A 27,697-nucleotide genomic window follows, 5' to 3' on the forward strand; every position below is an offset into this window, starting at 1 on the left:
ATGGAGAGGTAAAACTATGAATACACTGTTTCAATAAACAACGCAAACAGTCTAGAGATACATTGTTTTTCCAAGGTCTCTTAGCTTTTGTTGATAGTGATGGTCGTTGATACCAACGTGTCGGTTTTTGTACTATTCATATACAAACTCGAATTCAAAACAACTATCCAAACCTGATTGGATATGGATACTCAAACCTGATCTCAACCCAAATGCTATAATTTATAATTATATTTTTAACTTTAAAGTTATTTATTTATTTTACATCGACTCAGGTTTGAATCAGTTAAATCAGTGCCCCAACCCAATTCAAACCCCACCCTTTACCTTTGAGTTTCACCCAAACCCCAAATCAGGTTTAGGAAGGTATCATCCAGGTTCATGTGAAATTGTCATCCGTATCTCTATTTTCACAAAACAAAAGCACTTTCAGTAATGAATGAAGTGTTGCTGCATGGCTAAATTTTTAAAATTCCCAGTCATACCAAGGCATTGTATTCAAACTAAGTACTGATTCCATCATTTTGGAACCATGATTCTGAAATCTAAAATGAGAATTCTTAACTAGCAACAATACCGAGCTATTTTCTTGATTTTTTTTCCACCAAGCTTGAATGATTAAATATTCAACAAGCAGATAAATCTTTGAGGGAAGAAAAAGAAAAGAACAAGCTTGCCAACAGTTATTCAGGTCTTACTAGTTACAAACAGCATTTACAATGCTAGGCAAAATATTTTTGGAGCACTGCCATCTAACTTTTTTCAGACTTTTTAACCAGAACCTTCAACTATCTATATTCAATTTTGACGAAGTAAATTGAGTTAATACATGTACAAAAAGATACGAGATGGAATGCTTTCATATTTCATTTACAAAATCATGAGAAAAATTGATGGCCAAAAATGAACTCATGCCTTGAGGGAATAATAACTCGTCCAAGACAACAAACTACAACCCAACAAAGAATCAAAAAATGCTGTAAACACTCTGTGGAATCAGGCTCAGGACATAGAGAGTTCTTCCGCTGGTCAAATACATGTTACACCCACAGGACAGCCGCGGACTGTAAATCAACTCCATATCTGATCTAGGGCAGCAAGCATACCCTCGTATACATTAGTGACATCAAAGCAGGATATCGTATCTTCTGTATTCAACTAAATGAAAAATTTCTTAGGCCTAAATGCTACGATTTTATAAGTGGGCTCAATCCGTCGCCTTCCCAACCAAGCTTGAGCATCTGATCGACCACTTTCAAGCTCAACTGCAAGCAGCGATCAAGGGAGTCACAATAAGGTTTCATTAACAGCAAGCATTTCAATCAAAATAATGAGAGGGTTACGTGCATCACTAACAACTGAAATAGATTACAAAATGTTGGACCATTTCCCCCAAAAAGCATTGTTTTCAAATACACACAAGAAAGCAAAGCAAACTGAACAATACAAATTTGTGAGAACGCTGTAGATTGCTTCATAATATGAAGGGCCAAGCATTTAGCAGTTATTGTGTTGCCATGGGACGGTTTAACAAGTTAAACACATGATGATTAAATATGAGATTTTTGGGGATAAAGGTCCATTAGATGTACTAACAAGACCAGGAGCACATTATCATAGAATTACCGCTGTTAAGAGAAACAAGAACATGAACAAATTGAACTTACAGCAGGATCAGTGAAGATTATCAACTGTTTATCAGCAGTTGATACCACGAGATTTGTGCTATCATTGTTTAAAGCCAGAGCAGTAATATCCTGGCCTTCTCCAAGTTTCAGAACATGAAATACCTGGACAAAATGTGACATACTAGTTAGTAAAATTCAATTAACAGCGAGATGTAACAGATATATCATAAGCAAAATCTTGAATAACTAAGGACACTTCAGAACTATGTGAAGTATCTAATGGGCACTACATAAAATGTCTATGCTATCATGCCAAGACATATAAATAACAGGTCTGTATATTGAAACAGGGAGGGAAAATTAGAAGCAGCAGCCAAGAGTACCATAGTCTATTTAGCATACATCAGGGAGCACATGCGGTCATCACTTAAAATACTAAGATGAAGGTCACACATATTAACAATTCAAAATTCTCAGTTTCTTATACCTTTAGTGTATAGAGATCCAGGAAACAAATCGACGGGGCAGGAACATCTAATCTGTTATCCTCACCAGTGTCCACTGATTCCAGATCAAAATCTGCAGCCCCTGTCTTTTTTAAGCTTAAGTTTTGGCTGTTATTAGAGGATCCATGATTTTCCGGACATGAGTTCATGCCAATCAAAGCACACTTCCCATCCACAGATATTTCAATGCAACTAACACTGCCAGATAAAGGAAGTTGTGCTCTAGCAATTAGTATCCCGTTAAGAGTATAGGTGTTTAGAGAATTTTGACATTTGTTCCAAGTCATTACAACCCCCTCGGATGAAAGACAAACAGAATGCGCCTCCACACCAAACAGCCTTCTGATCAAACGACCCCTTCTTATAGAATGCAACAGTACATCTGATGATTGGGAGCAAGAAACAACAATCCCAAGATCTGAACTGACACAACAACACAGTATTTCTCTGTGGTGGCCACGAAGCACATGTATCGGACCCTCAATACGATGCCACCTACTTTTTTCTGCCAGGTTAGTTGCTAGAGTACCTCCGGCTGCAGGTGGGGTTCCGGTGCCTGTGGAAGGATCTGAGATACTACTTGAGCTCGAAGTGAAAGCTCTATGCATCTTCCAGAGTAGTACAGTAGTGTCCCGTGATCCTGTGACAAGATAGTTGCCATCTGGAGAAAGAGCAAGGCAAGTGACTGGAGCACAATGTGCAATGGCAGTTTCTAGGGTTTTTGCACTATCTGCTGATATTAGCTTGATACTATTATCTGCATGTCCACCTAAATATAGCCATAGAAGAATGAATATATTGATTTTTCAGGAATATGAAAAACAAATTTCATATGATAGCGAGGAAAAATTTAGCAAAACACACAACTATAAATCAAACAAAATAAAAAGAAAAAAGAAAACAAATGACAAAAAATAACACAACTTATGCATATAGATGTTTGACTTGGAGCACATAAGCACGGATCAAAGGGTGGAATTTCCCCTTTTGTTTTTTGGCTGAAACCCTTGCACCCTTAAAAGTATCAAGGTGCCATGCAGTTTTTAAGTGAAAAAAGAGAAGAAATAAAAATGAAAATGAAAAGTACTTCAAGAATGCAATGATGATCTTTCGCATAAAAATATTTCCCTCCACTTTCTTGGAAAGAAAAGGGTAGGAAAATGTGCTTGCTTTCATTTGATTGAGGATCTTGGATAAAGATTCCCAAGTGTGCACCACCTTTTGATATTTTCAATGGTTTTTGCAAGCAATTTAATTCAGTATCAAGCTCTAGAATCTTCTATATTTCCTACCCATTTAAGCCCTCGATGTCTTCCCTGTCACACCCTGACCATCCAACAAAAATTCACTAGTTCGGAGCGCAAAATGACCTTGTAAACCCTATCAGCCAGAACTGTGAAATTCACCATGTACCGTGGACCAACTCCTGATTCCTGATTAGAACTGATTCAAGAATTTACCCTTCACATTATAAGTCCACAGGATAATTCTAATTCCTTTGACCTTCAAAGCTTGAATCTAAATAAGCAAAGTTGATGCCCAGTCTAATTTCCTAGATAATTGGAGAGAATTAAAACGCCATACAACATCAAATGGTTGCAACAGTCCCATTTTTCTTTCTGCTTGCCAGAAATTATGTTTTAAAACCTTTCTGGTATAAGTGAAAAAGAAATAATAAAAAATATAGAGGCCCTAAAGACCTTTATTATTTCATGTGAACAGAAATTTCAATTTAACCAGGCAATGAACATTGCATGCCAGGCATTCAAAAGCAGAGAAGGGATTGCATCTAATATCATCATAATAGAAATGACAAGTAACTCATGTAGTTTTAAGGCAAGTATTCAACATGATACTGGGATAGTACACTGCTAACAAATGACACTTCTTTTCTAATTTGAAGTGGTAGCCAATACTAGCAAAGGAGGTGAAACTTTTAAGCCTTGAATATTTTTTACAGATTTAGGAAGGGAATGCAAGCATCTTATTCCAATGTGGATTGTATGCAGACAGTTCGTGGATCAATCAATACTTACCAGTAATTATTTCTTTTTCATGAGTGATGGAAACCACCGCTTTGCTTCTAATCCCAGATGAAGCAAATGCAAGTGCTTGGGGAAAATGCCACTCATCTCCACCAGACACAGATTGCCCTTTAAACATTCGCATGAATGTTCCACCAGCAGAGCTTGTTAAGGCCTTTCCATGTTGAAAGAGGAAAGGTGAGCCTTGGCCATCTGGTGTGTTGGGTTGCCACTTGTGCTGGGCAATATGTGCTGCTGGTGCATTTATATCAACAATTATGACATCATCTGAAGATGCATGAATGGAAGCTGCAGGTAGATTGCAGCGTTCTGGGGCTGGAACAGCATATGGTTTGACTTCTTTTGGGTTCCTGAAGATAGTCTGACATAAAATGAACATCTGAATCAGAAAAATGTGCTCTAAATTAATACTGATGATTTTTAAGATGGAATATCCCAACATGCAATCTCACCCATTCAAACACAAACGAAGGATTTTTTTTTTTAATTAATTACTATCAAAAGCACCATCAACTGCTATCAAATTGTCCAACTTGCATCTAATGGATCAGCTATCTAAATGTCCAGCCTCTAATCTCAATCCAAATACCATAGCACTAGTCCAGGGACAACCAATGAAATATGTTCCTCCATGATACATGATCATTACGTAACCAATTACCATGAACTTCCTCTAAGAAGCAGGTACATATATTCTTCATAAACAAGGTTAACTTATTAACCCAGCATATCCAATTGAGTGTTCTTGTCCTTGAAGAATATCAAATTTATATCATCTATATAATCATGAAAACTTAGCTATACAGGTGTAGGTTTGATAGCATGTGTCAACAGCAGTCTTTATCCATTATCACACACTAAATCACAATATACATGGAGAGCAAAAGGCTACGTAAAAAATGAATTGAAACAAGAACTCGGACTTATACATGCTCATAAGAGAATTGCATGCTTCCACAACTGTATCAGATTTAAACAGCCAAATTCATACCTGCAAGTGAAGAACATCAGCTACGGGCATCCTCTTCAAGTGAGGAACAACCAGAAGTTGGGATGGAGTCTGTCCAAAGTATGCAATCTGGTCTTGTGTGGCATGTTGTTGTGCCTTTTTGTAAATAAACCAAAAAAATATAACAATAAGAAATAAGAAACAAAACCTCGTTTTAACAAACAACAGAGGATAGCAGAGTTCCCATACTGGATCTGAAATCTTGTCAATATCAACCGCCCCTTCATAGGTGATGTAAAAGAAAACATTGTTTGCTGCTATAGCTTCTTTACCACGTTGCTTAAAGCTGCATGATCCAATTCATTAAACAGTAGAAATGGAAATTCCAGAGATAAATTGCATATAATTTTTTTTTTCCAGAGGAAGATAATAAGATTGAAAATAATGAAACATAAAGGCGAGCAAGAATGAGACATTACTGATGAAATCAAACAAGTTTGCTCAAATCTTACCCGAATATGAGATCAATCCATTCATGCAAATGTGCAGATACATGCTCACTTTCAAGAGCCATCCGATGCTTATGAATAAAATCAATAGTATTTTCAGCCCAAGGAGGAAGTTTGACAGAATCTGAAAGAGCATTTAATTACAGTAAAGACTTCAACTCTGTAACTTTGAATTTCATTTACTTCACTAAAATATGTCAGTAAACATACCAAGCTTTCCACCCAACTGTGTTGTACCAAAGTTGATTGAATTTTCGTTGGTTAAGATCTCGGGGAGATAAAACAGCTCAGGAACCTAAGGCAAACAAGAACCCACCACCCCAGAAGGAAAAAAAAAATGTTATTAATAGCCATTATGCAGACAAAGAAATGAGCAACAACTTATTATCATAGGAAAAAAATGTAAAAAGCGCATACAAGAACAACATGGAGAACAAGTGATCATTATTGACACAAGACAAAGGATCAAAGTATACAACAAGATAAAGTGGTGCCTTTTATGCTAACAAGTCATTTCAGCACTTGCATTATTCAAGTTGTTAAAAAGTTAAATGTATCATTAGTTAAAAGGAAAAATAAAATAAAATAAGTTATTTGAGTTTATCAAACTAAATTATGTGAATAAATTAAAAATATTATGTAAAAATATAAATCCTTTTGTGAGTTGGAGTTTTATTTGTATCTAACATAATCCTTACCATTAAAGAGAATGAATAAAACTAGAAGATTATTTTCTTCTTTTTTCAAGGGTTTTCAAAATTTGATGAACATTTCCTTTATGTTCAGTAATATATTTTACCCTTTTTTTAATTTAAAGTATTTTAGTTGAATCAAATGTTTGGTTAAGATTGTGAATTACAAATCTGTTCTCTATTTTACATAAAATTTTGAAGAATGATAAATAAAATTTATAAAATGAGATTATTGTTACTGTTATTGTTGTTTTTCTTACTTATCTTGTTTAAACAATTCTTACTGAATAAAAAGTAAAAGAACATATTAAATAATCATCAAGACTAAAAAGAGCCTTTTGACTTGTTACAAGTGAAAGGTGAAAAACAGCAAGAATGAACACAAACGCAGGGTAGGGGAAGTAACTTAAGGTAACATTTTTTCTTTATCAAGAAAAGTAACTTTAGCCTGTTAAAAAAAAGTAAAATAATGAGAAAGAAGATTGATATGGTATTTAACTTAAGGTAATTTTTTTTTTGTCATGAAAGGTTTCATTAACTGTCAAAATATTGAAGTAATACAAAAGGAAAGTAAAGTAAGTTAAATTCAATTCAATCATTAAATAATATAACGAGGGCATTTTACTCTAATCAAATGTTTCAACAAAGGTAGTGCTTTATGGATAGTTACGGATCTTCAAACAAAACATATTACATACCAATTCCTTCACATCACTCATGTCTTCAGTAACTCCATTCCAGGTAGCAGCAATATCTGAAAACATCCGATCTGCATGATCGAATTTTCCACCTTGCAATTGAATTGAAAGCGTTGTAAACGGTTCAACTCTAACAAGATAATACAAAACCTGTCACAGAACCACCATTAATCATATAAACTGCAGTAACTGCATATCAAGCATTCAAGCCGTACAATAGCATTAAACAACATGCCCAGTTGGCATTAAGTTTATTGGTATAGACAAATGGAAACACAGAAAATGCAATATATCAAGGGGAAAAAGGTTCAAATGGAACAAAAGACAACATTTGAAAAATCAGAAAAGGGGGAGGGGGGAGGGACAAGGCAATCAGGTGCAACTGATTACTATTTCATGAAGTGGTGCCACAAGCTGGGTGGGATTGGTGCATAAACACAAATCTACATCCAATTAAATACAAGAATCAAGTTAAAAATCCAAAAACCTCAATTCTACTCTGCAAACCACATGTAGAATGCATTATTTATAATTTTAAACGAAATATTATTCATAAAAACCTACATAACTCACTAGTAGTTTCAAAATCTGTAACATTCATCGAAAATCTGTATCTTGCAACCAGGTTCAATTTTGAATAGGTACTGATAATTAGCATCTTTATTTAGGCTAATTCAGGTAGGACTTGGGCATTTATCTACTGATAACTATGTTGTAAATTGTGAGGCATCATAAGCATTGTCAAGTACCCTCTTCCCATACTGGTTTCTCTTCTTTGTGATTCCCTGATATGCTACACTTTGATTTCAAGAACTTTCGTAACTAGTATCCCATAATCATGATACAAGAAAACTATGGAAATGAAGAATCTTCATGAAATGAAACGCACAGGTAAAAACAATTATGATGGGAGGACAAACTTCACACGATTAAGTGGGAAAAATAACTTACTGTCCCTGCACTTGAGTAATGAGAACCATAATGGAATTTTGGAATGACTGGATCATCAAAGCTAGAATATCTCTCCTGGAACCTTTTCAGCCGAACGGGATTCAAAGCACCAACAGGCTGCAAGTATATATCCTGCTATAATGACAGTAGAGAGAGTGCAGTGCTATTATAATTGAAGAGTAATTCAAGTTATGTCACCTTTGAAAGATCTCGATAAGAAGAAGCATCAGAAAGATCCAAACTTTTTGAGCTGTAATCGGAAAGAACCCATGGAAAAACTGGATACTGCAAGGAAACAAGAAAATTTAGAAATATTAAGCACAACCTTCCACACTAGAACAAGAAATTACCCGAGAAACATGCCTGAGTGATGTCATTATAACTACGCCCAGCCAGAGTATTGAGTTGCATTAGATACTCAAAGTTGCTAATCTGCACAATGGTTGTGTTGAAATTTGTTATTATTCTGAATTAATGTTGCAAATGTGAATGAAACTTGCCATATTACTGAAGTCAATTTGAGTTTATACCTCCCACCTTGCCCAACGTTCCATAAGTTGAGTTCTCTTCAGAAGTTGTTCAGGTCTCTACAACAGGAAAAGGCAAGCAGCTTTCATGATATAATAGCAAAGTGAAAGACAAAAAAACATCCAACAGGCACAAAAACACGTGCACCCATGAGCAATTCTTTTAAGAACTGTATAGTCAGGTAGAGATTTAAAAACCTGAGTAGCCAGATAAATATTGTTCAAATGAGGAGGTCTTGATTGAACTATAGCTCGGTAAGCATTTCTCCGTGCCTCAGTACACTAAAGGGACAAAAATGAACCAAATGTTGGTGGCAGAATTCTATTAGCATAAGAGAAGAAAATGATCAGGATAAATTTCAAGTGAAATACCCCGAAATCAAAGAAGAAGTTTGATCGGTCAACCATAAACAATTCCAGAGCACTTCTTCTTAGCAAATACCTGAAGATGGCAGCAAACCAGTATGGAGGTGAGTGAAGAACAAAAGCAAAATGATATTATGGCCTTGCTACACAATATAACAATTTCTGCTTCGAGTGTCATAACTTTGTGCATATAAAATGATACCAGAAGACATTCTTATGGTCAGTAAATGAGTTGAAAAAATAATACAATTCTGGAAGCAAGGCATCATATGAAGTTGAGCAAAAGGATATGCATGTTGCAGGTTATAATGCACACTTCTAATGTCTGTCAACCAAGAATCACACCTGCTAAACAACTCAATTTCTGGAATGTAGGACTGACATTTAGATAATGTGCCAATGCCAGTTCTTAGTAGGACCAGAATGCATTTAATAGTATACAATAGAAAAGCTGCTTACATTCTGAATTCAGAAAAAAACAAATCCGAGAATGACTCCTAAAGTCTTTTAAATCTAAAGATTTCATAGTTGTTAGCAATTGAGAAAGCACAATGATTTCATGACCAGACAGAATGTGATAAACACTGAGCAGGTAAAAAGCTTTAAGGTGAGAGCAGTCACTTGACAGCAGCAGGTTCCTTATTCCCATTTTGCAAAGGTTAAGGAAAGATAAGGACCGTGCCAAATAACACACATTAATCCTTCCAAATCAAGGAAAATCAAGGTTGTGTTTCAGAAGACATTGCTAAAAATCATTATATCTATGATACAAATTACTCAAATATATGACATTTAATGTAGTGTCTTGTGTGGGAAAACAATAAATAAAGCATCTCAATAGAGGCAACCTGCATGAATCCGGTGTTATCTTCCTAATATAAGTTAAGAAATTTTCTATCAATGATGCTCGCATACCAGGCTAGAATGCTAATGCAACATGTGAACCCAGAACATGTAAAACCATAAATCAGCTGGAGCACACCAAGAGTCTTAAAGTCAACCAACAGATGACCCGTTAAACCAAATCAACTTGCATCCCCCACATATTACAAAAGAAAAGAGTGTGTCAGCTTTTTTTGGTAAACCAAAGTTAATTTTTTTTTGTCAGAACTCAATTTAAAATCATAGACTCATGACCAGCCTACACACTACAATTGCATTCTTCTGACAAATAACTTGAGGAATCAAACATGTTATCGGAATATAAGACACTCAAATTGTTCATCTTCAACAAAAATAATAAAGATTCTTAGTTGTTAAAATTAAAGAATAAACAGTAAGAAATACCATTCCAGTTACACTAATAAAAGCCAAATAAAGTTTTACCGCCGGCTATAAATCTGATGAAGGGAAGACATCAGCCAACTGTGATCCTTTTCTTGGACTCCCGATTCAGAAGATTCCATTCCATCAGCATTTCTCTCAGTGGTATTAACTATAAAGTTTATTCTCCTAGTAGTTACCTGAAGAAACAATTACTCATATGCTCAGTAACTACATCCAAATTAACAGCTGAGAGTAAAAATGTCAAGAGAACGTAGTTTCCTTTTGGAAAGTGAATTATTTTCTGATGTTTGGTAGTGTAATGGATATTAGTTGGGCTCGAAAATTACCACAAATGGCATCTAAGTTGTATCAGTCAACTCTGTGATCCTCCACCATAATTATAAAATCAACAAGCATGAATAACAGTTTTACTTAAAGTTTCCTGCATCTCTATATTCCAAAATTAGACAAAACCAAGGAAGCTCTAAATGGTTGAATTCAATTTCCAAGTGCTCCTCATCAGAAACAGAATTTCTTTGCTTCTGGTTTCTTGCACCCAGTTTTATGATCTTGATGTGGCACCATTTGAAATTATATGACACTAACATCATAAATTTAAGATTAAAAACATGAAAAGAGCAAGAATTTGGTGGATGATTAAAAAAGGATGCCATGCTAGTCTCATAGAGCTTACTTGAAATGTTCCTCGCATAATTGTCAGCGGCCGGACCATAGATGAAGGAAATTCAAGAATGATTCTTTCATCAAGTTCACTGGGTAGATAACCTGGTGCAACTGCAGATGCATTTTCCAAGTCTTGGTCCCTGGCAAGCTGAATGTCATTAGGTTCAGCTGGAGGCTGCATATTTTGATCAGTTGCTCCAGACAGGCTCAGCTGACTCTCCCCACTCTGCTCAGTATCAAAGGATCTACCATCAAAATTCTCAATTTCTGTATGTTCCCCATCTTCATTTAGTCCCTCCACTGAGATTGCTTCTGCTGCCAGAACAGGAACATTTCCTTTATCATGCTTCATCTCAATTTGATCCTCATCATTAGCAGCAGCACCAAAATGATCAGACCCTTTATAATTCCTCCTCAAACATCTTCTCATTCTTGAAGAAGTTTCCATAAAATCTAGCTTCCAGAAAACCTACACAATTGTAACAACAATTTTTCAGAAAAGAAGCTACTCTATATAATACATAAGAAATTTAATATGAGAACAGCAAACCTAATACATTAGATAAAAACATGTCAATGCCAAATGGTTTTGATGATGTAATACACTTCTATAAGTTATCTCACACAACATACACGTTCAAGATTGCACAAGGAGTCCCCAAAGGGCCCAAAAAGACTCTTCATCTCTATCAAGCAATGTATAAGTCTGCGCCAAGCACGAATTCCTCTGGATAAACGATGACGAGATATAACATCAACTTGAGCACGCCTGTCAACCTAGCAAAATAATGATAGTAATAAGAATAAAAATTCATCCTGGTAGTTATATCATACAAGAAATTATAATGCAAGGCTAGCGTGACTCAAACCTCTATTCGTTGCATGTTTCTTGCTAAAGCAAAGCTAGCAACAAGGACTGCAATAAATTTATAGGATAGAGCGTTGAAATCTTTCCCATAGACTGATCTTGTGTCAGCTGGTTGTAAGCATTCCATCCATGCAACTCCCATGGCTTCAGCATTATTCCATCTCCTAACACGCTCCATATCACTAGCATTTCTTCTCTGTGCAGAAGTGGCCATTGCAACAGCACTAAGGCCCCGTCCAGAACCAATCTTAGCATTACGTTGAAGATCACGCGCAGCTGCCAAGGCAGCAGCTTTTGCAGCAGCCTTATCCTTAGGATGAGCTGGTGTTTTGTTAGGCACCTCCAAAGGCTTTTGAAAGCTTGAGAAGGTATGTAATCTAGCAGTTTTTCGCTCCAGCAAGGAAGAGTCACGCCTAAGATGTGTAGTTGTTGCAGGAGCAGGGGTTTCTCCACCTGCAGCACCAGCAGCAATCATTGCCAATGCCATTGCAGCTGGTGGTGATGCAAAAGCAGCTGCCCAAGCGGGAGAAATCATGCAGAGAGCAGCCTGGAGAAAATGGATTAAAATGCCTCACATAATACAGCAATTCCAACTTTATTTTTATTTTATTTTGTTTCTGAGAAAAACACCAAAGACTTCTAATAAATAATTAAGGAGCGGAATGGAACCACAGCATAGCAGGCGCTGGCTATCCAAGGTTTAAGAAAAAACATTCAAACAAGAATATATAACAACTTTAAATGAAATAAGAAAGAAAAGCAAAGATGAATTCTTAGTAGTATTTAGGTGCAGAGTTATAATACTTTTCCAGACCAGTGTAATGACAACAGACAAATAAATGGTGCACTTACCGTGTTCCAAAAGAAATTAAGTCATAAGAGGCAAGCAACATATGACAACCATGAGCTTAAAAACAAAGAAATGAACACCACTTCAGGCATGCTCTCACCCTAGAGATGTTTTACAGACATTCGCTTCCAATTATATACCTCTACCCATCTTCTTCCAATTCCTAACATGCTAAATCATAATAAGTTCCTTAAATACAATTCCCACAAGACCTAACACTTTATATGCCTTCTGGGACACAAAATTGGTCAAAAACTTGGCCTCCAAATACATCAGCAGAACAATTATCAAAAGTCTGTTAAGAACATACATTACCATGGAGCACAAGAATATGGCAACTAGCATAAATAAAATCCCTCCAGCAAAGCATCAAAGAATTCGTGCCAAAAAAATAGTCATGAAAATAACTAAACAAAGTAGACATCTTCACTAACCTCTATTTGTAGTGCATCAGCAGCTAATGCACGATCATCAACAACAAGAGGATTTAAACCATCAGCAGTTGCAAGCTCATGAATTCCAGCAAGAAGGGGTCGCCACCTCCTCAATACAGCAACAAATGGTGGTAAGATACCCTCAAGGTACTGTTTACGGAGGGGTTTCCTGTCTCTGCCAACAGCATGCCATACCTGCAACATACATGTTACACTATGTTAACTCATAAAAAGAATCTGCATAAATGAAAACAACCACAGTGTCCAGCTGCATAAGCAAGTGGCGAGTGGCAAGTGGCAAGCAGAAAGCAGAAATAAGAATCCTGTAAAATAAGATCTCAGATACAAATAAATAATAGAATGGATAAGAGCTGAGGATATAATGACAGCTGTAGTCTAGTGTTACACCATATCAAGACAGTTTTATGCAGAACTAACCTCAGAGTAAAGAACACAAGACGCAACCAACACTCTCTGTCGTTTTGAATCAGAAATTGGCATGTTCAGAACAGGTGAAAGCACACTGTAGATGGATAACACAAATTAGTTCAAGAATTGCATGCCAATAGCCACATGGTAGTGAACAACAGCCACACTAAGGACTTGAGGATAACAAAAACCCATGTCAAAGCAGTAATAAATAAACTAGCATCTATGCAGCATGTTATTGTGAATATGCATTGGGATAGAAAAGAAGAGAATGAACAGGAAACAAAAATAAACACACACAACAGTCCACACATATCATGAGAGAGCTGAATCACACTGAAAACGATGATGCTACCTTCAGTATAAAATATCAAGTAGCTTGGTTTCTTAATTGAGTTACCCAACTGCAAGAGGTTGCAGCTAATAACATATGCCTAATTATTCTTAAAATTAGTTCCTATCCCCTTTCAATGCTGATTTACAACCACCACTTATCAGTGTTGCTTCATGTAAAGAGAACTAAATCATCATGCTCTGAAATACTTACAAAAAAATATGAAGATACTCAGAGGGAGTTCTGACCCATGAAAACTTATTCAATTTTCTCCGGCAACATAGTGTTAGCAGTGGTTTGACAAAACTTAAAGGAACATCTCCGTAGTAGAAATTGGATTTTATCTAGAAGTTTGGAAGATCATTATCTCATAAGAAACTTCAAGGAAAAAAAGTTAAAAGAAAAAACATTTATTACCTCCACAGCAAAGCTGATCGTGGTTGTCTCATAGGCATTCGAGAACTGTTTTCTAAACACATGATGTTGCCAGCTTGTCGGTCAAATCCTTCTGACATCCCATCATCCATGCTTACATTTCTCATGAGCAAACTGGTCTCCCCATTGTCCTCCTCTCTCATAGACAGAAGCACCATACGGAGCATGCATAGAAATGGTTGGTCGCTATCCAATAGCTGATATAGTGCTGCCATTCCACCCATTCCAGTACCAGATCCTCCACCTATACCAAGACCACCACCAAGTCCAGACTCGTCTAATAACAGAGCTTGAAGCATGGCAACTGACTTTTTAACCAAAGGAAGTTCAATCCAGTTTCCGTTTGCATCTTTTTCTAAAGTAGACCTCCAAGATTCCCATCCACTTCCACCACCACCAAAGGGAACTGTTTTTGAAGACAGGCCAACACCATACCACAGTCTGCTCCTAAATTTCCAACCCTCAGCCAAATCCATCATACAGCTCCCATACGACACAAAAGCACATAAAACAGATTCATAAGGCTCAGCTGCTGCTGCTGCGGTAAGACGTTCCATCACACTAGCAGAAATTTGCCCATTTGCATCAGCCATTGAAGCAAGGACCTTAGGAAGTCGCATGTTAGTATATGAAATATAAAATTGTAAATTCTATTAACTGAAAAAAATATGTGTGCTAACAAAACATCCTGAGTAGAAATTATCATGAAATTCATAGATCTTCTGCTGCCAAGTGCTATGAATAAAGAAGCCCAGCATAAGGGAAAAAATTATACATACATCAAGAGGGAGTCCCCCAGAATCACTAGATCTGTGATCACCCAAGGCTTCAAATGAATCCGCACCAAGGGAACTTGAGCGATTATTGAGGGGAGATACAAGAGAAAGCGGAGACGGTGAACTATCAGCAACACGTGACGCACAAGAAAGTTTGCTTTGTAATCGTAAGTGATCTTCAACAAGCATTAAAATCACAATAGCATTTTCAACCAAAGCCACCGAAAGCTGAGCAGCGTTGTCTGCTTCAACCTTAGCATCTTTTGGTGGCAAACCCTCAGCAGCAACACCAGCAGCTGCAGCAGCAATTACTTGAGTCTGCAACAAAAGAAAAGTTTGATGTGGATGTAAGTGCACTTATCCTCTCATAATCCAACCGGAAATGGTGAAAGATAGCTGTCACCATTCTTTCTAGTAAGAGTTTCAACTAATCAAGCAGTAATAATGGTGTCACATAATGCAAATTCATCAATTAAATACAAAGTTTACTATGGTCCCAGAATGTTCTAGCTCTCCACCTAGCCAAAAAGTCTTTGAATTGGATGCATATGATAAAAAATCAAAGCACTCATATTTGTTTCCCCGTACACTAGGCCAATTTGTTTGATTATGGAAGTTAGTTGTTATCATAAAGAATGATGTTGAAGTCTGGGCTGGTAGTGCTCAACATGGAATTGGTAAAAATAAAATTTGGCATGCCCTAATAAATAATGTGGATATCCCCTTCTGGCAGCATATATTTTGGATGTAACACCTTAAACAGCATATCAGTCATCATTATGCTAGGCAAGTTATTGTCAGATCACGTGCTACTAGGCCACAACTGGATAGAACTCTGGGTGAAATGAACTAAGTTCCAAATCCAATGTACCAAATTCATAAAATGGAATTGAAGAGAGTTGATAAAACCTAAATGGGAAATCATATGAATGCTTTAAAATTATTTAGCACCACAAAAAGAACAGATCAATTTGCAAGTTGAAGTTTTGTCCTGCTCTAACGCCACTCATTGTGCACATTTTCCATGCAGATTCAATCTTAGATTTTGGTGTTATTCCAGCATACTTCTATTGGTGGTCACACCTGCTTCAGCTTTTTATACATTTTAAGACTCATCCAAAATGAAAATTGAGATTGCATAAAAGATGGCATGGCATAATATTCCCTAAGAGCAGAGAAACACAAAAGTTACCTGAACCTGCAATTCTCTTGCAGCAAAGTCTAGCAATGCACCCAAGAGTCTTCTTTTAAATACAGGCAGTGATTCTTCGCGTCTTTAAATGATGAAAAAGATTGACCAAATAGAGAAATCAAATATTGGCTATTAGGTATCATCAATAAGAGAGGAATAATAGCTGTAGCTCAGAGTTTATGGATTGCATAAAAGGAATAAAATATCACATGCAGCTAGTGTGAAGTTTGTTTGGGAATTCTATAGATATCTGGATAACAACCATATGGTCCATGCAGTACAATCAATAATCATTGAAAACAAATTCCAAGGAAACAAAATGAATCAACTCATTGGAAACCCACTAAGAGACAAGAATTGATGTTATCAGATTTTGAGTCACCCAACATAGGGACAATCATGATCCATGAAGTTAACTGAACCTCATAAAAGAATAAACCAATTTGAACAGAGCAGGGAAACATCACAGAATCAGGCCAGTAAGATAGGGAATACCTAACTCGTTGGTCTCCTGTGCTTGATCCCCCAACAATAGAAAGCCATTCTGCACAATGAATTGTAGCTTCAATATCCTGTAAAGGGGAAATGAAAGCTGATATAAGCAGGGTTTAAGGGGAACATATCCACTCAACACAAATTTGACAGTGGGGGTATTATATCAGAAAATATTTGACATATAGAAAACAAGTACCCATAGAAAATATTGGCAGTTACTGTTTCAAAACAGTGTATGTAACAGATATTTACACTAGCAATATGTTTCAAGCTGCCACATAATAAGCATCATTAACAGCTGTGGTTTCATAGCAGTGTATGTAGAAGGTACTTGCTCAACTAGTACATTTCAAACTGTCACCTAAGGGCAATAACTGACAGCTACAGTAATGTAATAGCTGTAAATCTGCAACCACAACACAATAGTATTTTTAATTTAAAACCACAGGTAGGAATGAAGATCAGCTTCCAAAGAGAACTTTGAGGTTGTTTCTAATTTGCAGGATTCTAATATCTTTAAAATTTCAGTATATTACACTTGTCACAAAGCTGATAATTTGTGAAAGTAATTCCAGGATATCATTTCAAAATCTGCAATTATTGAGCTGATTCAACAATGATGCTTAATTAACTCTAGTCAAATGCAGGAAACACCAAGATACGCAGAAGAAACTATAAACATATTTTATTGGAATCAATGATAGAGAACAAAAACATAATGGTCAAGCAATTAATATCAAAAGCAGTCCATGGATCCTATCTTCCAACAGGGAATAGAGTAATACTAGTTATTTGACCTATGCTTTGCCAGGGGTCAGATAATTTTTTTGGCAAAAAAAATTAAATATGCAAGTTTTTCAAATGTGGTTTTTTTTTTTTTTTTAACAAAATCTAATTATAACTCAAAAGGCCTATACATGCATTTAATTAAATACATCGAGAATCATTTGTGTCAATCAATGCAAATAACAAAGTGTTAACGCATCTATTCAACTCGCCTCGTTACAGGTCGAATTTTTTTTTCTAACACAAAAGAGTTAATGTGTAGGTGTTATTAACCTGTTTTTTGACATCAAGTAAAAAATATAACCGTGAATTAAATGGTCGATGCTTACATAATAAAATATAACAAAGATCATATGCGTTAATAAAAACACGTAAGATCTTGAGCTACTTTTTAACATACTAGATGAATGAAACAATGTTTTGCAATTGTTACAGTGAAACATCATTTTCTTAGTCTTTGTATGATAATTTTTCAAAAAAAAATGTTAAAAAAATTAAAAAACAAATTACAAAAGAATATAGATAAGAACAAAAAAAAGAGTATAAATGGGCCTAGTGTAAAGTGATAAATATTAAAAGTGTAAAAAATAAAAATAATATTTTTTTCCCAAAAAAACTAAAAAGAAAAAAAATGTAAAAACTAGAAAAATATTACAAAAAATGAAGATAAGAAGAAAAATGGTGATAAATAGGCCAAATTTAAAATGATAAAAATGCCAAGTATAAAGCGAGAAAATATAAGAAAAACTGAAATTTACAATTTTGCTACTGATACAATAAAAAAGGGCAAATTTTACAATTATACCATTTCTACAGGAAAACACCATTTCCTTTTAGTATATGTACTAGTTACATGACCCGCGCGATGTCGCAGGTTAATTTTTTTTAACATAAAAAATATTAAAAAAATTAAGATTTAAAAGTGTTAGGTCTTTCTGCAAAATTATACCCAAGGGTCTTAGGTTTGGCTACAGCTCTTGACCCTAGAGTAATATTTATAATATTAATAATAATATTAAACTTACATGACTTAAGTTTAAATGAGTTTGGTTGCAACACCGGACCCAAGAGCATTGGATGTAGGTCTGGCTATAAGATCGTGTCATAAAAGTGTGATAATTAAATAGATTAATTAAAAAGAAAAAAACCAAAGAAAAAAAAAACCAATAGGAAGAAAAAAAACTAATGAAGAAAAAGAAAAAAATTTGAATTAACGGGGTTAACCCGTCAAACCTGAGATCCGCATCATGAAAGTTTGATAACTAAGGGTGTGTTTGGTATTGCGGTAGCTTTTGTGGTTGTAGTTTAAAAAAAGTTGTTTTATAAAAAGTACTTTTAGTTGAGGTTGGTTTGAAAAAATAAGTGTTTGGTTAAAACTGTGGTTGAAATTGAGGTTGAAGAAAAAGTAGTTTAATGTGTTTGGTTAATAAAAATACTTTTCAAATTGAGGTTATAAAATAATTAAAAATATATATATTTATATTAATGATTTTTAATTTAAATATTGTAAATTTAACTATTGTTATTACATCATGAAATAAATAATATTGATATCAAATATTTTTTATTATTCCATTACACTATGTGCAATGTCATCACATGCGAAATCTATCCAATAAGGACTATATTTTTCATGGTTTCTTAAGCGTGCAACAACCAAAACTGAATCTTTTGTTACGTCATCCAACAATCTCCTTTTAATTTTTTAAATAGAACACAATTAAAATAAAAATAAAAACTGAATTTCTTTTTATGTAGTGTTATTAAATAATATTAAATACTAGTTTTTCAAGTAAAACACATTTTTTAAAAAACATTTACAATTTTATTATGTACAAAATTCATTCGACAAGAACTACAAAAAAAATAATTTTTTGAGCGTGCAATAAAATTAAGTAAAATATTATCAGGAATAAAATTGAGATTACAATACGAGTAAATTTAATTCACCTTAAACTAATTTAAAAAAAAATAATATTGTTCATGTTCACGTGAACAATACGAGTAAAATCAATTAATTGCATTAATTTTTCAAGAAAAAAAAAAACTAAACTTATTGCAATGTTTTTCAAATTATTATAAAAAAAAAAAAAAAAAAAAAAAAACAAACTGTAACAGTGGAGCATGGCTCCACTATTCTGCTTTTCTACTCTACGAGAAGCAGCATTTTGCTGCTTCTCCAAAACATGTGGTGCGGCTCAAAATTTGATGGGTCCCACCATCAAAAAGCAATTTATTTTGGTTAACCAAACAACATTTAGTGTGGCTGCGGGTGAACCTCACCCGCAACCACACTCCCAAACAGCCACTAAATAGAAAAAAAAATTGATGGGTTTACCCAAAATCAACAGGGTTAACCCGTCAAACCAAATTAACCTGTCAAGTCCGGGATACATGTCATGAAAGTCTGATAATTAAATAGAAAGAAATTTAACATTAACAAACTAAACTAAACAAAAAAAATTAATTAAAAAGAAAAACAATTTCGGGTTAACCCATCAAACCAGGTTAAGCCATCAAACCCGGGATTCACGTCATGAAAGTTTGATAACTAAATAGAAAAAAAAAAATTGACAGGTTTACCCAGAATTAACTGAGTTAACCCGTCAAGCCCGGGATACATGTCATGAAAGTCATAATTAAATAGAAAGAAATTTAACATTAACAAACTAAACTAAACGAAAAAAATTAATTAAAAAGAAAAACAATTCCGGGTTAACCCGTCAAACCAGGTTAAGCCATCAAACCCGGGATTTGTGTCATGAAAGTTTGATATCTAAATAAAAAAAATTAACATTAACAATCTAAATCAAACAAAAAAAAATTATTAAAAGAAAAAAAAATTAAAAAAAGAGAGAGAAGAAGACAATTAATATATGTTATAATATAATATAATAATTATAATTATAATATAATAATTATAATAATATAATATATTAATAATAGAATAAGTAAAAGGCATGGGGAAGCTACAGTAGTTTCCCCATGCCTTTTAGTATATTACTTAATGATATAAAAAATACAAGAAAAGGTATTGAAAAACACCCACCTTCCAACCATCCTTCTGGCGCATTGAGTGCTCTAACATTATAATCAAGAAGTTGTGTACAAGGTCCTCTATGTCTCCTACGCTAGCCATGTTAGAATTTTTGGTTGCACTCATCTGAAAACACAAGTAATGCAATTAAAAACACAAAATGAATAAGAATAATCAAAGTATGACCCCAAAAGTTTGCAAGATAAATATAAAAACTCTCAATTAAATATAAAATGTTCTTATCATAACTAGGTGCCATGCTCTTTACAAAATAACATTTAAGTATAAAATCAACAAAATAAATCCAGAATGATGTCAGGTCATTTTACCTCATAATTAGAGATTAGAATCTCTAGAAGCCACTCAGGCCATTCCTCCATTTTTGTCAGACTGTTTCTGTTTTCTGGATGACTGCAAGCCAAAAACAGAAGATCCTGAAATCATATAGAATGCAACAGCTCAGAAACTAAAAATACAGAGGACCTTGATCAGGAAAACTAGAAATGTGAGGTTAAAAAGAGAATTTAGACTGCATATTCAACTTATTTCATCAGGAAAACTATTTGTAAAGGGGTTTTGACATGGCCATTTCTTGCAATTCAGCAATCATGCATTACCTCGAACACTTGGTAAAAACATCTGTTGTAGAAATAAGAATCCACAAAATAATTATGCATCAACATGTTGACTGAAATAAAACGGAACATTTACCTATACTCCTGTTAGCTGATCAGCTAGGGCTGTGGAAAAAAACACTATAGGATGCAAGAGCAAACCCACTGAACTATATTATGGAGAACCAAGAAATAGAATACTAATGACAGTTATAAGCCTTCAAGTTCCTGTACTACAGTATCTTCCAATATCTAAGTTCCAAAAACTAGAGAATATGTTGTTCATTGTTAAATCTTACCGTCTAAATGGTTATTAAAATAATGTATTATAGGGAGCTTCTTAGGCTGTCACCTCATTTAATAAATGAAAGATAGCATCTCGCACCCACTTCTTTCATATTTGAAATGTAATAAAACTAGCACTCCCTTACAATAATCCATATCTGGTGTCCACCTTTAGTTCTCCAATTATTTAAAGAGACATAAACTATTACTGTGTTTGCAGGATAGAGTTCAAAAATTCCCTCTATTGGAAACTCTTGTATGGTAGGGTAGCTAAAGGTAAATTTGCAAAAGCATAAATAACCTCATAGATCAACTTGTGTAGCCTTTATTAATAACAACACTAAGTTGACAAAAAAGTGCAGACTGAATTTCTGCACAACTTGGGCAATTATAAAACTTCATTCTTTTTCATTTATATACCAGAAACAAATCCGGTTCAACAATGATCTGAAAAGCAAAAAAAATGCCTACACAGAAATAACATCACAGAAACATAGTATGTGGCACAAAAGGAAATACCTGCAATGCTTGGCTTTGCAAGGCTCTAGATGCATAAGGCAGAGACCGCAACAGAACCAACAGAAGTTGTGAATGTTCAAAGCGATGTCCAGAATCATAAAAGTTCAGCCCCTCCTCTGTTGAAGAAGCGTTAATCTGAAAAGTACAAAGGAGTGATTTACAAGATTTGTTTTGAAGTTTTGGTGAATAAAAAAATCATAATGAAGCCATCCATTTAGAGTTTTCAAGACATTTAAGAACATCAGACACTCTCATAATATCTCATTCACAACTTTAAATGTGCTTACTGACCACAGTTAAAACAACAATTTTACCTGATTCTAATAAAATATGGTGAAGCATTCACAACAGAAATAAAATCTACATTTCTTATGAAATACAACTTTATTTAACTACGAAACATGACCAAACATTTTTGTTATGCATGCTACTGGTGGATAGATAGATACTTAGAATGCTTGTGATCAATTATCAAAAAGCAGTAATTCCAAGGCAAGAAGAGATATCAAGGTGCACCAGCAATGCAAACTACCAATCTTAGCATCACCCTTAAGCCTTGACTTTCTAGTGCAAAAAATAAGCACAAGTGTGTGCGTGTGTGCAGAAAAGTCATGCATGTTCCCTCAATGGAAAAAGTATGTAATATAGAATTATGGTCTCCTAAAGAGATATACTTCACTGCAGAAGGAGAAAACAAAATAGTAAGGAAAAACATTCGAGGATTTGTATTTGAAATCATAAGGAAACATTTACAGATTTTTACTTTGCAATGACAATAACTATTTTTGAAAAACAAGACTATTCATTAACAAACACATTCAACGAAATGGATGAGACCGGAAAAAAATACCGAGGCTGCCAATAAAGTTGTGTACACAGTGGTTGTCATAAGCCTATTGGGTGCTGCTTGGAAAGCCTTCTGTAGTGCAAAAAGTAGTAGAGAAACTTTATCATCAAACATTGTACCGCTGCCATCATGCAGGCCACCACCAAAAAAGGTGCTAGTAGTATCAGAGGGTGCATGTGAACCAAACTTGAAATGACCAGAAGTTACAAGGGCACCTATTAGCCCAATGATTGCAACAACAATGCCATCACTTTTATCAACATTGTAAACGTTATTCCTTGCATTATCAGCACTAATAGAAAGGCTTATACCACCTAAATTCTTAATAAATGGGTTTTCAGAAACAGATGACATCCTTTCAATTTTCATGCCAGGGGAAGAGGTGGCAGGACTGCCACCACCGCCACTATCTAAACATTCAGATTCATAATCTTGATCCAGAGAAGTCAAGTCCTTTTCCTTCTCATCATTCATTCTTCTTTCTGAAGTACCCTTACCAATATCTAGTTCAGTTTCTTGAACTTGTAAGCTATCATCACTCTTTGCCACTGATTCTGGAATGCTATCATCACTCTTTGCCACTGATTCTGGAATGCTATGTTCACCAGCTTTTGCTTCTCGCTGAAGCAGAACAAGAAGTGTTTCTATACCACCACATGTTATGAATGACTCTGCAAACATATGAGCTCTAGCTGTATTTGGTTGTACGACTAACCTGTAGATAAGATTCAAAACTCTGGCAACCTGAAAGAAGATGTTTTTGGCAGGAGTCATTTAGGATAGATTTATAAGTAAGTGGCCAGTGTTGAACACCATAAAAAATTAAAATGAACCATACAATTTATCACATCGATACAGCAAGATTCTGCATGTATGAATCTTATTATTATTTAAAAAAAAGAAAAAAGAAGCAGACAAAGTTCACAGAGAAAACTCACATGAAGGCCATGTTAAATGTAGGGAAATACAGACTGCTGAAATGGCTGATATGCATTTAACATCATAAGCAAAACATAATGATCAATAAAGTAACTTTACCTGATTAGGTTGAGGGCAATCAACCATGAACCCAAGCAGACAACGGAGGTCATCTGTGGCCACTGCAGCAGATGCTGCTCCTATTAGAAGTTCTATGATCACTAAGAGTTCATCAACCAAAGCATTCAATTCACCCACTGGACGGGTTGGCTCTTTCGATGAAAACGTATTCACAGAATCCTTCTCGATAACTGTCCAATAACATCTTCTGCAGCCATCAAGCAGCATCTGAATAGCATTGGCATTTCGCATCGCCAATGACTCTGAGAAAACCATGTCTGCTAGTGAGGACAGAAGCTTCTTTTGCAATCCATAGTTGCACAAGCTCCAAATTCTCAGATCCAGTAACAGCATAGTGAAAAGCTGCACTTTGAGGGCATGATTATGCTTCTGGGACTGGCATAAGGAGACGATGGCTGCAACAAGTTCCTCATCTCCAACACCATTGCAATTCCCAGCATCCAATGAAGACAAAGTTTGGAGAAGATAATTTAAGATTTTTGAGAGAACCTCAGGCCCTCTAGTGCGGCACAATTCTTCATTGTTCCCAGGGTGTTGAATAGCAATGGAAATTATTCGGAAAACTGGAGCAGCCAGAGTAGCTGTGGCAAAGGTTATGGGAACATTTCCTTGTTCTGGTTCCAGAGTATCTTTATGCACACTGCTTACCGCTAGAGGAAGTAAGGAAATGGGGCCTCCATAAGCCAACGCCCACAAAGCCTCCACTGGTCGCATTCGTGTAGCAACATGGACTTGTCCAAGAACCTCAGCTGGCCGTCGGAGCATGCCTTATTGGACACAAATAGAAAAATTAAGAAGTAACATATAAGTGACCAAATTATTCAGGGCATCAAACAAAAGAAAGCCCCCAACCATACACAAAAAGATATCAAAGGTTTTGTTAAAATTGATGCTGTAGCCCTCAACTAAAAAAAATTCAATACTTGTTGTCAGGTCATTTAGGACTGAATCCGGCAATGAACAGGCAAACAAGATGGCAGACAATTTAAACTGGGCTTAACTGTTAAGATAAGAAAAATAAAAAAACAGAGGAAAGAGAAAAGAATAGAAAATCTTCTAACTCCACTCGTTGAATTATTTATTACAGTTAAAACATGAGGATTGGATCAAAATTGAGTGCAAAAAAAAGATAGGCATAGCTGCACTATCAGGGGCATCTTCAGAAATGAAATCTTCTTTCAGATAATGATACAATGGGCACCATGGCATGTAGAAGATAAAGGAAAAGGAAATAATTCAATAATGTGCATACCTGCAGCACCAGAAGGAGAAGCATCAGGACAGAAACGCCCACTAAGCAAACTTGGGTGATAGAGAAGGTGAATTGACACTCCAATCTCTGCATCCAAAAGTGAACTTTCTTCTGCCATTGTTTGAACGTGGTCATTTGTAGCTCGCCAAGGAAGCCCAGAAGCATTACCAAAACAAGGCAGCACATCCCCTCCTCTGGAAGCTAAGCGTGCCATCCTTTCAGGGCCAATTGGCTCCTTAAAGATATAAACAGGCCCCATCTCAGCAAACAAAGGACACTGCCTCCGGCGTCGTTGTAAACCAGCCATTGTAGGAGGAGGGTTTGTCCCAATGCAGCAAAATGCTAGTGGCTTGGAGATCCGAGGGAACTCAAAAGGACGAGTTTCATACAAGGATCCATCAATATACAATCTCAGTTCACTCTCTGTTTTCCCAATCAGTCCCTGCTTGTAAATATGCTCCAAACCAATAAAGTACCAGCATTGTGGCTTGAATGCATGAGTGAAATGCAAAGATGCCTTCTTTCCCTTTCCGCTACCACTTTCAACAACCAAAAACTGAGCATGAAAGTAAGCCTCTATGCCCTGGTTATCAGCAGACAAGAAACTGAACAATCTAGGCATGTGGGTCGCCCCTTCACCAGCAAGTGCACTGGCAGCAGCTGCAGCTGACATAGCAGATGATTTTCCTGACTTGGCTGCTGCAGCAGCTGCAATAGCAGCTGCAGCAGTAGCTGTGTTCAATGTGTCGGCAAATGATTCGATATAAATCCATGTTGCAAATGCATAACCATTGGTAAACGGCCAACGACTCTCTCCTGGACCAAGTAAACCTGAGCTTTCACCATCAAACTCGAAAGTAGATGCTGGTCCCTTTGACTCCTTTCCACCCATTGCCTTCTCCAACACTAGCATTAAGCGATATGCCCATGAAGTAGTAAGCGTTCTTGTAATTACTTGCAACCATCTATGCAAATCAACAACATTAAGTGAATGACCAGCTAGGTATTGGATACAATAGCATAAAGGAGTCCCGTCCCATCTCATCTGTTCTGTTAACCCCCCAGCCTGAACAAAGATTTTCTCTGCAGTCCCCAAAAGTACTCCCAATAAACCAGCCATAGAGCACATGGCTCTGTTTCTAGTGCAAGCCCGTAATATGGCGAGCAACCCCCGCACCATTCGTGTCCTAGGGGACATGAAAACCTCACTGTCACCTACCCAAGGAAGGCAAGGAATAAGCTCACCTGCCACAATGGCTGCCCTAGAGTTCAGCATCACGCTAGGAGGATTATGATCCTCATCCTCAAAACTTTCAACTCCACCCATTGTGGCCAAAAGGGAATCAACAACCAAGTAAGCAATGCCCTCAGCTTCTTCTCCACTTCCAAAACTCTCAACTCCACTGACAATGTTCTTCAGCTTGTCCAAGCTTTCAGGCTTTCCCATTATAGCTGAATCCACCAAATGCAATAACTCTGGGGACACATTTGGCATTGCAGCTTTTGGCTTAACCTTTTGCGGCGAACCAGTTGGTGAAAATCCATCAATAAAGTAACCAGAATCTAGACTGGTTGACGAGTGTGACTGCTTAATTGCATCACCAAATTGTGTCTCAGGCCCAGGACTTGATGCAGAGCGATCATGTTGAATTTCCATGACAGAGGAAGAATCATATTCAACACCATAATTACTGTATGAATTCGGAGAGACTTCTCCAAACCTATCAAATGAGAATCTCTCACTCTCTGAATTCGATGACCGGTTAGAATTGATAATATTAGCCGGAAACTCACCAAAACTCTTTTCTTGATCTTTTAAAGACACCAGTTCAAACTGATCATCATCATCAGTATCTACAGAATCATCCCCATCCATAACCAGATTTTCATTTTCTATCTCCTCTTGACCACGACTAATCACATTTACATTCTCCTGAGGAGATTCTCCTACCCTAGCTTCCTCTACAAAAGTATCTACTTCCTGAGCATCACGACCTTTTCCGATCTCCTTGTTTTCTTCTTCTTCTTCCATTTTCCACTTCTTTTAAAGACAACACATTTACCCACCGCACGCAAACCTATTAACCAAACAGAAGAAAATTCAAAATAGAATACCATTTCAAACCAATGCTAGACAATTTCAATACTACAGAACCAAAATAGCTTATACAAATTGCAAAAGAAATTAGCTCAAATGATTTTGAATCACTTAAATTCAGCGGATCTAGCTTCGAAATCACATACATTTAATTTAATAAATGAACTATATACACTAATCTGCTTTTTCACTTGAATAATCACAACAAGATCTCTTTAATCACCATGTAACCGATCAAGTAAGTCCCTCTCAAGAACACAAATAACATTCAATATCAAAAGTTAGAAAATGAGATGTAAAATAAAATGACGAGGCTCAGATCAGAGAAAATCGCCAATGACAGACAAGAAATTGAAAATGTAATAAGAAATTGATCCTTACCTTAGAGAGAAGAAGCGGTCAGGTTCGATTTTGGAAAAGTAATGATTTTTAAAGGAAAGAAAATTAATTTTGAGAGGAGAGGATCGGAGAAGACGAAAGAGGAGGCGAATTGAACGCGCGAGAGATGATGGATTCAGCAAGCCCAGTCAATAACCAATGCAAGGTAAAGGGTGGTTAAATTAATT

At 35.9% G+C, this 27,697-nt stretch overlaps 1 protein-coding gene across 1 annotated transcript; it reads right to left on the reverse strand.

Annotated features, from left to right (window-relative positions):
• Positions 1-644: 644 nt before the first annotated feature.
• On the reverse strand, positions 645-27,697 carry LOC118042245 (BEACH domain-containing protein C2). Its single transcript, XM_035049859.2, has 32 exons — positions 27,513-27,697; positions 25,034-27,111; positions 23,761-24,548; positions 22,726-23,466; positions 21,876-22,010; positions 20,787-20,891; positions 20,470-20,583; positions 16,635-16,711; positions 16,140-16,221; positions 14,951-15,265; positions 14,154-14,776; positions 13,412-13,496; positions 12,974-13,168; positions 11,691-12,236; positions 11,455-11,598; positions 10,832-11,290; positions 10,198-10,334; positions 8,878-8,947; positions 8,704-8,787; positions 8,509-8,565; positions 8,342-8,410; positions 8,177-8,263; positions 7,979-8,095; positions 7,028-7,177; positions 5,848-5,932; positions 5,641-5,761; positions 5,378-5,474; positions 5,171-5,284; positions 4,171-4,540; positions 2,116-2,903; positions 1,668-1,790; positions 645-1,265 (listed from the first exon to the last, which is right to left on the reverse strand). Exons 2-32 carry the CDS (start codon positions 27,063-27,065, stop codon positions 1,188-1,190), a joined length of 8,988 nt encoding a protein of 2,995 aa, XP_034905750.1. The 5' UTR covers positions 27,066-27,111; positions 27,513-27,697; the 3' UTR covers positions 645-1,187.

Source organism: Populus alba, chromosome 2, assembly GCF_005239225.2.
Source record: "Populus alba chromosome 2, ASM523922v2, whole genome shotgun sequence".
NCBI lineage: Eukaryota > Viridiplantae > Streptophyta > Magnoliopsida > Malpighiales > Salicaceae > Populus > Populus alba.